Source organism: Sphaeramia orbicularis, chromosome 3 (assembly GCF_902148855.1).
Source record: "Sphaeramia orbicularis chromosome 3, fSphaOr1.1, whole genome shotgun sequence".
NCBI classification, from domain to species: Eukaryota; Metazoa; Chordata; class Actinopteri; order Kurtiformes; family Apogonidae; genus Sphaeramia; species Sphaeramia orbicularis.
In genome coordinates, this window is record NC_043959.1 from 46,993,777 (window position 1) to 47,005,540 (window position 11,764).

Consider the following 11,764-nt stretch of genomic DNA (forward strand, 5'->3'; position numbering starts at 1 on the left):
CGGGAGCTGTATGCGCGCATGCCCAGTGGCGCTAATGGGCCGCCATTTTGTGTTAGGCCCACTCTTCTAAAGCGGGAGAAAATTATTAGGCAGGCGCATAACGCATACGGACGTCCGCAGCGGGACTGAGGGGATCATCCTGGGGTGCTCGACTTCCAAGTGAATACAACGAGGAAAAGAAGCGGTGTACAGTAAGCGAACTGGCTATTTTGCCCCCAAACACGGAAACGTTTTTGTAGGATCTGTCGTCGGCCTCTAGGTGTCACGGTAGTGCTTACCGGCCAGGCGGCTGGCGGGGGGTGTTTGTCTCCCTCTATCGTTATCCAAAATTCACTAAATCAGTCTATAAACTGCTACTCCCGTCTCGGTTCAGCGTTTTCTTGCTTTTTGGCTGATATTGTGGTATACTTAAATAGGGATGGCTGTATTTATGATTATTTGGGTTTTAACTTTGTTCAGGCCTGTCGTCCATCTTATAGTGCCCTTTGTTTCCTGTTTTCAGACGTACTCGCGCCTCTCGAGTTAACGAACTAACACGAGTGGTTGTTTTTAGTTTTATTTATAGATTTTCTAGTATCTTAAGATTAAAATAGTTACTTGAGCTGAAGATACAGATGTTTCCCGTGAAGGCAAACTTCTGAGTTCGACCCAATGGTAAATTAATCGGCTGATCGTAATATTGGCAAACAAGCGTAGCAGTTACACCGTTGGTGTTTTATCTAAAGGGGTCAGTGAGGAAAGGCGCAAATTATAGATTTAAAAAGTTTACCCCCACTCCTGGACCACTCAGAGACATTACAAACAAATATGATCCGCTTCCTTACAGCATATTGTGATGGTCTGGAGCTGTTGTCCTGTCAAGTAATGTGCTTTGGCTTTATATGTTTTACAGGGAGAGTTGATGCTCGTGTTCAAGGCAAGCTGGGATGTCCCGTTTATCTTGGTCAGATCACTAGCCATGCAGTGGGGTTTACTAATGCTTTGCTGTAGGAGAAGTGCAATATAAACCAATACAGCAAGCGTTTCCCAGTTTCAGTAATTTCCCTATCAATGCCAGGTGTACTTGCAGCTCAGAACACGAGTATATGTAAAATCATTGTGGAAGGTATCAAAAGTAACAGTGCCTGTCCTCTTAAAGCTCTTATGTCCTTTTTTGCATTACAGCAAATCCCTGAATATGTGAGAAATTCTATATTTTGTTCATATTTTTTTTTATCCACTTAGGTAAAATGTTGGCGGTGAATATCACCTAAACTCTCATGTATTAGACAGGTGTATTGCTATGCCTTGGTAATAATGAACATTTTAAGAAAGTGTTTGTATTCATCTACTGTAACAGTGCAAATGGTTTGCTTAGTTTGAAAACTTAAATTGTTCATCTTGCATATAAAAAATCAGTTTAAATCCTAGAATATAAGTGTTGCACAAGTTACAACAGACACTAAAATCACAACTACATTCAACTAAACAAAAAAACTGTGACTCAACAACACCACTAGGGGTGACTTGCTGTGATGACAGCAACTGTGTACCCATTTAACACAAGGGATGTAGAAGTTTTGAAATGGTCTGTTTTTCCACATTTGTTTTGTTAGTGTCCATATTTCAGTTTTGACTTTGAGAAGGTAAACATATGAATGGCACTAAAACTACATGCACTGAAATGTTTCCATATTTTGGGGACTTAGAACACTTTTTTCACTTCTTAACTATATTTTGTCTACTTTATCAAATTACAGAGTGTTGATTGGCCCAGTCCCATGGAGGGCGAGGTTGTTTCCATGGATACTGCTCAGGCTGCCATCTTAGCCCCTGAAGGAAAGGGTCTACCAGAAAGTGGAGAAGCCTTGATGCAGGGAACAGCAGTAACTACACAAGGAGAGGTGGCTGGTAACATGGAAATGATGGTGATGGATGCTCTAGATCCAACCCTGCTGCAAATGAAGACTGAGGTGTTGGAGGGAGGTGGCACAGTGACGGTTACCAGCGGAGATGAGGGTCAGATCATCACCCTCCAGGTAGATGAATAGTTCCAAATAAGGTGATGTTAAATGATGAGTATTTGGCCATGTTCTTGGATGGTTCCATCACTTGATCATGCTGAAAAGTTTTCTTGTTCTGTCTATTCATACTTAGGTTGTCAATATGGAGGAACAGGCAGGTGCTGCATTAGGTCTTGGGCAACTTCAGCTCGTGCAAGTGCCAGTTACAGCAGGAACTGTGGAGGGACTCCAAGCCACCTATGTTGACACATCAGCAGCTAACAAAGATGCTGAACCTGTTATCTGTCACACACTTCCCTTACCCGAGGGTTTCCAGGTGAGAAACCACTGTTATGGAGATATGTCCATTTTTATTGGTTGATTCATTTTCTTGTTTTGAAATCTTTTTATTAAGAGGAAGTGGTGTGTGTGTTCCTTTTTTAGGTGGTAAAAGTGGGTGCCAATGGAGAAGTGGAGACTGTAGAGCAAGAGGAGCTCCAGGCAGCTCATGAGGATCTTCAAGGGGTTGTGGCAGAGGAAGAAACAGAAGTAGGAGAGGATATTCCTGAGCCTGAGCAAGAAGACCCAGACTACCAGCCCATTACCACAGTCCGTAAAACAAAGAAAGGAAAGAAGAGCCGTCTGCGTTATGCGGAAGGGGATCGTGACATGGATGTTTCTGTATATGACTTTGAAGAGGAGCAGCAGGAGGGGCTGTTGTCAGAGGTGAATGCGGAGAAAGTTGTGGGTAACATGAAACCACCCAAACCCACCAAAATCAAGAAAAAGGGTGAGACTGTACTCCTTGAACAGTGAAAAATCTATTGCATCCTGTGAATCTAATGGGATTTGTACGATGATAAAGTATAACTCCACAGAAATTTTAAAATTAAGGAAAGCATACCATTAAGCGATGCACCTGAACATTACACTGGGGGTTAATGTCAAACATGAGTTGCAGCTTGTATTTGACAGGGTTTAACTTTGGAATGTCGGGAGAATGGTAATTTTAATAAGGCATAGCTTGAATAACCATAACCTCTAGCTGTCAAATGTTTAATACTTTGCATATGAAAGAGGCAATACTGCTGTTTAGCTATTGTATCTAAATCACTTTTCATTAAGTTTAGCAAGCATATTAGGGTAAATTTTGATATGGATTTGTATTTGGATTCTCCAGAGGATCTACAACCATGGATAAGACATGGAAATGTATCAAGTGTATGAACTCTGACATGACAGTTGAACCTTACTGGTTTGGGATGCTTTCTGCAAACCACTCTTTTTTTTTTTTTTTTTTTTCTCTAGGAGTGAAAAAGACGTTTCAGTGCGAGCTGTGTAGCTACACCTGCCCACGTCGCTCCAACCTGGACCGGCATATGAAGAGCCACACAGATGAGAGGCCACACAAATGTCACTTGTGTGGAAGAGCATTTAGAACTGTCACATTGCTGAGAAACCATCTCAACACACATACGGGTATTTAAAAAAAGATAAAAACAAAACAAATGACCCTACATACTGACTCTTTTTGGAGTATTATGCTACTGAAATGATGCAGACAGAAAACTTTTTGTATTTCTTTCAAATTTTTAGGCACACGGCCACATAAATGCACTGACTGCGATATGGCTTTTGTGACCAGTGGTGAGCTAGTGCGTCATCGCCGCTACAAACATACACACGAGAAACCCTTCAAATGCTCTATGTGTGACTATTGCAGTGTGGAGGTAAGTGCTCACCAAGTCTGTAATTTGTGTTCTCTACAATAGTTCTTGTAAAATGGTGTAATCTTACAAGTCTTCTGTTCTGGTTTTAGGTGAGTAAACTGAAACGACACATCCGCTCTCATACTGGGGAGCGACCCTTCCAGTGCAGTCTCTGCAGTTATGCCAGCAGAGACACATACAAGCTGAAGAGACACATGAGAACACACTCGGGTAAGACACTGGCACACTTAAAACAAGATTTCAGACTTGTTTGGTTGGAAGGGACCTGTCTCTGACTTGACCTCTCTCCTCTGTGTTGCAGGTGAGAAGCCATACGAGTGCTACATCTGCCATGCTCGCTTCACACAGAGTGGCACCATGAAGATGCATATTCTGCAGAAACACACGGAGAACGTGGCCAAGTTTCACTGCCCACACTGTGACACTGTTATTGCTCGCAAGAGTGACCTTGGTAAGCCATGATGCCTACTTATCTCCTTTTTTCTTTCCCCATTTCTGCCAGAAAATCTGATTGGTCAGAAGGTAAAGGGATCTAACCATTACATCAAGCTTCTCAGTTACTGGAGCTGTTGTGGCTGATTTTCATGTCCCGTGTTTCAGGTGTGCATCTACGGAAGCAGCACTCCTTTATTGAAACGGGAAAGGTGTGTCGTTACTGCGATGCTGTTTTTCATGAACGATACGCTCTCATCCAACACCAGAAGTCTCACAAAAATGAGAAACGTTTCAAGTGTGACCAGTGTGACTATTGTTGCAGACAGGTGTGTCATGTGGAATATGACTTAACTGTGCAATTTAATGAATTTATTTTTGCGTCAAGTAACTTATATTTACTGATCACCCCATAGGAACGTCACATGATCATGCACAAGCGCACACACACAGGTGAGAAGCCATTCGCCTGCAGCCAGTGTGACAAAACATTTCGGCAGAAGCAGCTTCTGGACATGCACTTCAAGCGCTACCATGATCCCAACTTCGTCCCCACTGCCTTTGTCTGCAACAAGTGCAGCAAGACATTCACCCGCAGGGTAAGACTGAAATTAGGCTTGAGCAATATTTGAGCACTGTGTGTTCTTAAAGTATTTCCATGAGTTGTCCTCTTTGTGGTTTACAGAACACCATGCTGCGTCATGCTGAGAACTGCACAGGTGAAACCACAGTTGGTGAAGAAAATGGAACTCCTAAGAAGGGCCGCCGTGGAAGGAAGAGGAAGATGCAGTCCAGGAGAGATGATGATGATGATGACGACACAGGTATTGGTCGCAAAGCTTGTGTATGTTAAAATCTTTTGTATATTGTGTAGAAAACTGTCCATCTCACAAGGATTGCAACATGTACAGGCTAGATGAATTATAAGTTTAGTTATATTAGAGGAATCATTTAATTTAGCCCTCTGTTTGAAATGTTTGGCATAATATTGCTATATTATTGCATGTAATTATCCCATTGTCTGATAATGATTCATAATAAAGGTCAGATGTCAGACCACAGCAATTTGGCAATTTTAATCAACTGCTTGGAATTGAGTAATTGAATTAGTGTTGTGATAACCACCTTGATTAAGTCTTGTATCTAATCACACTGTATGTCTTACCTCTTCATAGAGGATGATGAGGCAGAGGAGGATGAGCTTCTAGCTGAGATGGAGATGGAACAGGCCCCAGCAGTTCTTCCTATCCCGGCCCCCGTAGACCCACCAGTTGTCAGGAAACGTGGCCGACCTCCAAAGAACAAGCCAGACAGTAAGTTCACTCATTTGTTTATTTATTCTAGGGCTGCAACTAATGACCATCTTAATAGTAAACTAGTAAGATTTTGAACTGCAAAAAAAAACAAAAACAGTGGCTCTTATTTATTTTCATTGCAGCAATAAAATACTGAAGCATCCAGCTGTATGTCAGAAGGATAGACAAGGGTTTATTCCACTGGTCACTTTATTGGAAGAACAGTATTGGTTACTGTTGGTCGTAACTACACTGGAATAACAGGAAAAAAATGAATGGGAAACTTAATTGCTGGCTCTGTTTCACTCATTTGCTCTCTTTTCCTGCTCTCACCTCTCTCGCACACACCGGCTCACTGGCTCCGCCTCCTAACCCGGTCCACACTGCACAGGACAATCTGCCCTTATGGCCCACAGGTTTTTGATTTTGCGTTGGCGCTTTATATACTGCTTTACAGACCACGGAGTGCGTGTGCCTGTCCAGGCAGGCGAAAGCCCACCTCTGCAAGTTAATGTCCAATCACTGTTGTGCCTCCACCCACTCCCTCCTCTCACTGGAACCAGTTGTAGCTCATTGAGAGAGATACGCGGAAATGGCAAGCTCTAGTGAAGTTGAGAGACAGAAGTTTGAAGATGCACAGGCTTCATTCAAACCTCCAGTGTGGGATTATTTCAGTTTTGCTGCACTCTTATTTTTTGGGGCATTTCGCCCGAGGATGGGGTTATGTTGTACGTATTTTGCCTGGGGCAGGGTTACATTCTACATGTTGGGGGTTAACCAGATTATAACACCTCGCTGACACAAGAACCCGCATCAAACACATCAGTGACGCAGGACGTAACCCCACCCCGAAGTGAAATGCCTCAAAAAATATGAATCCCCTGTTAAGTACAATGATGAGGGAGTGAAAGTGGTTAACAGAAATGTCACTGTCTGCAAACATTTGAAACGTGTCCCATACTCACAAGGAAACACAAGCAATATGATATGTTCACTACAGAAAGTGGTATTTTATTCAGTACAGTGATATAATTCCTACTGTGAAATTCAGTTTTTGCTGTCAAGCAAAATAAAAACATTATTTTGGGAGAAAAGCAATAGTTCTTTTTATGCACAAAACACATACCGAAACCGTGGCCCAAAAACCACGGTACCTGCACCCCTGAAACATTTATCATGGTGTTGCATGCTGTGGGGTACGCATCAATGATGTCACTAATGATGTGTCGACTACTAAATTAGTTGACTAATTTTGCCATTGACTATTAGTTGACCAGTCGTTGCAGCCCTAATTTATTTATCTGTGGACAGAGCTAATCTGTCCTTTTTTTGAGTCTTAAGTATATTTACACCTGTCGTTCTCTGAACAGCTGCAGCCATCATCCGTGTGGAGGATGAGGCTACTGGAGAGGTGGACAGCATCATTGTGAAGGAGGAGGTTGGAGCCGAGCAGGAAGACGAGGATGCAGAGGAGGTGGTGGTGGTAGGAGGAAAGACCACCATCCAGATGGAGGAGTTGTCCCAGGTTGAAGAGGAGGCGGGACAGGAGTCTGAGGCCCCACCCAATGGAGACCTCACCCCTGAGATGATCCTGAGCATGATGGACCGGTGATGGGTGTGGGATCAGACCCCAACACGGACCCTTTTACATGTCTTCATTTAAGTCTTGGCATTTAGGATTACAAACACCTGCACAGAAACAGAAATCACTGTAATTTAAGATTTGCGTTTTAATTATGTATTGATACAGACTTGGATGAATGAAACAAAAGATTTTTAATAAGGATTTACATACCAAAAAATGCATTTCAGTCTAGAGTGGCTGCAATTGAGTGCAGTATATTTAGCCTCCTCATAGTTGGATCTTCTGTTATTTTCCCCAAAGTTGGTATTTATAGATCTTTCCATTGGGTTAGTCTTTATCTAAATTATAGTATAAAAGACCAGCTGCGTTGAATCCATTTGATTCCATTCTGAAGAGCTTCATGTATCTCAGTCTGGACAAAAAAGGGAAAAATTACACATCAGGCACGTTTCAGTTGACCTAAATACAAAGTGGTTAAAATATCGACATAAATGTACAAGTGACTTCATGGACACTAAGAGGCAGCTTTCAGGAGGACGGATAACTGCCATCCATTACAGCCACTTAAAACTGGATATTTTACTATGTTTAATGTTTCTTTTTTTTCTGTGGTTAGTAAATCCATTTTAAGCTTGTACTAGCTTTTAAGAGCTTCTAGTCTGCTTCTTTTTGGCTCCTCTTTGGCTACTGTAACACCCCTAGACGATGCATATATACTAAACATAGTCATTGATTAAATGCAAGAAGAGAATGTTCTGCTCTTTTTTTTTTTCTCTCTTTTTTTGTGTGTGTGTGTGTGTGTAGCCATTCCACTCTGGGTTGATGCTTTCTTTTGTACTGATGGCAATGCTAACGTAGCAGCTTGAATGATTTTTTTAATGACTGGCAGATTTATGACTACGACAGATTTTAAGAGATTGTAGTTTTAGGTTTCTGTAACTGTAATAACTCATGCAGTACTTGATTACAAAAGTTTAAAACTACAGTCTGGTTTGGAAAATGGCAGTTTTGGTAAAAAATTATGGCATGAATAAAGCATTGTCTATCAAAATTTGGCTGATGTGCTAACACAGAACACACTCCTTGTATTTTGCTTGCAAATATATTTTATTAAATGGAGGACTTGATATTAAAGTCTTAACCCCTTTTCATGAAAAGTGAATTTAAATTTTTATTTTGCTGTGGGAGGTTTTGGTGCAGACTGTCGAAGCAGTACAAATGTTTGCTTTGTTTCAAGTTGTGTTTGATGTAGACTCTACCTCAGTGCCACTGTAATGAATGACCTGACTATAATTAAGATTGACATATTTAAAAGATCTCCTCCAGGCATGTAATGAGACACTAAGACAGCACTTAATACTTGACTCAGTTTTGTGTAAAAACCATATCAATCAAATTCTCACTAAAACCTGCTAAGACATTATCTCTAAAATACAAATATTAAATATAACTGTTAAACACCAGGTGTTTCCTGTGCTTCTAACAGTCCATTTTCACTGTCTAAGCAGTGACTTTAAAGTTTCCACAGTGTTTTAAGATTTTAATAGATTGTTTTTAGCAATAAAAGCACTTTGATTCTAAGTGTTTGTAACTGAGAAATTATTCAGCAGCAAGGCCTTAAACGGTGAAGAAATTAAGTTATTTAAGTTACATTTTAACCATAAATCTTTCTATGCATGTTTCTGTTGAGTATATTTGAAGAATGACATCCTTCTTTTACATACATGCCTTTATACTAAGAACTTACATGACAAAAGTATCAAACTGTACAGACATTACATGAACAATGAAGCCCAATGATAAAGGCTTTTCTCTGATTGTTTGAAATAAAATGCAAAATATACCTGCTGAAGAATTAACAAACTGTTTTATGAAACACATGGATGACGAAGAAAATCAAAGTTCTGATACCTCCAACCTCTCCACATCTTAGAAAAGACTCAACTGTGACAGACTGCTAACATATTTACACACAAATACAATGCTTATTTTTTCTAATAGCTGTAATGTCATGGTGCTCATACCATCATTCAGAGATCTCATCAGTTGGTGTGTAGTGATTGTTGATTGTTTAATATTCCATCCTCTGATTTGGTTAATACCAACAGAAAACAGCCCAATGAGGGAAAAAAGTGACCAACTTTGCATGTGACAAACCACATGCCCCCTTATCATGTGATAAAAGCATGTAAAAGCTAATTAAAAATGTCCTCACTAGCATTCCATTTTAGTTGACCCATTAACTGGTCTGTTTTCTGCTCAGTGTGGTTATTTTTACTTTTCTGGGGGCAGTGACTGAGTTTCAGTAGTGAAAAATGAAGGGACTGTTTATGTGTTAGTTGTGTATTGAGCCTTCAGACAATGAGCCCATTCCCCTTTATGCAGCCTGGTTTACTGGTTTCAGATGATAGTAGTAACAGTATCAATGAGGAGGATTTTTTTGTTTTGGGGGAGCTTGGTTCTAGTCTCATTCAGTGAAACAAAGTGTCAGGAGCTTAAAGGTTTGTTTTGTGGATACCAAAAAGCACAGTTGAATTTAACATCATGACAACAGAAAGTGTGAGTGTTTGTGGTTTGTGAGCTCTGGGAACTCCTAGTCATCACAATGTCAGTAGAAAAGTGAACTTCGGGCCCTCTAGTATAAACACAACGGTTTCTTCAGTCTATGGAAATAATTACTTCTATTACTAATAACATGGCACTAACCTGATGCCTCTCCAAACACTAACATTAAAATAGTAATGGTCTACAACACACGGCACTTATTTCATAAATCTCTTAGTGTGTGGTCGGTTTAACCAGGTGCTGCGTCCTGTTTTGTCGGAAATCTGGAAGAGAAGCGCCCGCCGCCCCCTCATCACCTCCCGGTTGGTAAACCTGGACCCTCCGCGGGTCTGCACCGGAGCGGATTCGGTAATGACCCTTCGAATCCGACCCTCTCGTTCCCCGAGCCACCGCTGAGGGAGGGAGACGCCGGTACTTCTTCTCCTTCCTCCCTTTCGGAAACATCATGCCTGTTTTTTTCCGTTGGATTTACGGCGGCGTCGCCAGCGCAGCGGAGAAAACAGTGACAGAGGGACATCCTCCTTGTTGCCACAGCAACTAGCCAAAACATGGTTTCCGGTCGAAGTAGCGACATTTCAACATAAAAGTAGTGATTTGTTTTTGTTAAACACGGGAAATTTACATTACGGCCTTTTGCAAAGGTAGAACTTGTAGGAATATTGTTGTTTCAGCATTATAAGGTATCTTGATCAGATTAAAGTTTGTTTGACAATTTCAAGTTTATTGTTTGTTTCAGCAAAAGTATATCTGATTTAGTAAAAGAAGGAGCTTTGATTTGTTAAAAAAGAAATGATCAAACTGATTAACCTAGAGCATGAAGTATTTTTTAAAAATGCTAAATAAATAAATAAAAACCTCACATGACTCAAAAAATACCTCTAGACTGAATTCATTGCAACAAAAGCAACAACAACAACAACAACAACAACAATAACAATAAATGCTCACATGTCATACATAAATAAAAAATAAACAAATTAAATGAATAAAATAACATTTAAATGCAAAGGACAGGGAAAGCCAGCTTTGGTTTTATACAGAATTTCAATCAGACATCTGACTTTCACAAAATAGTGGCATCACTTGACAAAGCACCCATATAACTCCTGAAATTGCATTCAAAAACATTATTAATGTTAACATTAATAATAATAAAATTCTTTACTTTTATGGTCCACAACTGTCTCAGTAGCAAACTATACATTACTCTGTACTGTAACATTTATGCAAATGTTGATTTAAATAGAAAGGCACTCCAACATGTCATAATATTTTATATCACACAAAAGCAATCCAAAGTGTATTACGGTACAACAAATTACAACTGCAAAGATATAAAAATAAAAATGGGGGGATGAAAACATGATTATTAACACCAACACAAGTAAAAAATTATGTACTCACTTGAGGAAATGATCAGACATATATTTTTGGATGTTATGGTGTGCACAACAAAAAACAATCGATTTTTGATGTTGGACTGTGTGATAGACTGTATGTTGTATAATTGTCTGTAACACCAGTCTACATGTATAAGAATGAACAAAAATGAAGTCCAAATGGTGGTTGGCTATAGTTCCCAAGATACAGTCTTGAGTCAAAATGTATAATTTTCATAATTAATGATAGAACGGGTTTTACTTAGAGGGAACGTTTGTCGCAGAGCTACCAGATCTCCTTCAAAACACTGTCTGCAAATTACAATACATACACTTTAAAGGTTCTTTCTTGTGTAAAATTTAGAAATCCATTGTATAAATGTACATAAACCAATATATGTGTAATAACACTTTATTATACACATTGAAAGCATCAGATAACCATCACTTTTCACATTTGTTTTCCAACCCATTTTATTACAGTATGCCAGATTTAGCACATTTAACCTCTCAAATTGATAATTTTTTTTAAGTAACCAAATCAAAGTGAACAAATAAGATATGAACTATTTTGTCAATGCTTTTCTCATCTGATTGATGGGACAGAGAGTAGTTTTCCTGTTTACTCCCCTGACTGACAAAGGAAGATTGAGCAAGGTTTGGTTAGTAGATTGAAGAAACACCTTATAAATATATATTTCCAATGTGTCCACTGGAATACTTTACATTTCATTCACGTGTAGGTGTTTTGTTCGTGGAGCTCTTATAGTGAAAAGTCACAACCGGAAGTGTGATG

At 39.8% G+C, this 11,764-nt stretch overlaps 1 protein-coding gene across 4 annotated transcripts; it reads left to right on the top strand.

The window, feature by feature from the left end:
* The first annotated feature begins 28 nt into the window (after nt 1–28).
* Nucleotides 29–8,158, top strand: LOC115417057 (transcriptional repressor CTCF-like). Of its 4 annotated transcripts, none has more exons than XM_030131003.1 (13): nt 29–191; nt 1,734–2,018; nt 2,137–2,319; nt 2,427–2,772; nt 3,291–3,461; nt 3,579–3,712; nt 3,802–3,922; nt 4,014–4,163; nt 4,313–4,473; nt 4,561–4,743; nt 4,830–4,968; nt 5,320–5,457; nt 6,810–8,158. In XM_030131003.1, the coding sequence occupies exons 2-13, from the start codon at nt 1,761–1,763 to the stop codon at nt 7,049–7,051; spliced, it is 2,226 nt and encodes a 741-aa protein (XP_029986863.1). In that variant the 5' UTR covers nt 29–191; nt 1,734–1,760; the 3' UTR covers nt 7,052–8,158. The 4 variants fall into 4 exon arrangements, with proteins under 4 accessions (XP_029986863.1, XP_029986865.1, XP_029986866.1 ...); XM_030131005.1 differs by having other exon boundaries at nt 1,740–2,018; XM_030131006.1 differs by having other exon boundaries at nt 46–159.
* Nucleotides 8,159–11,764: the final 3,606 nt, after the last annotated feature.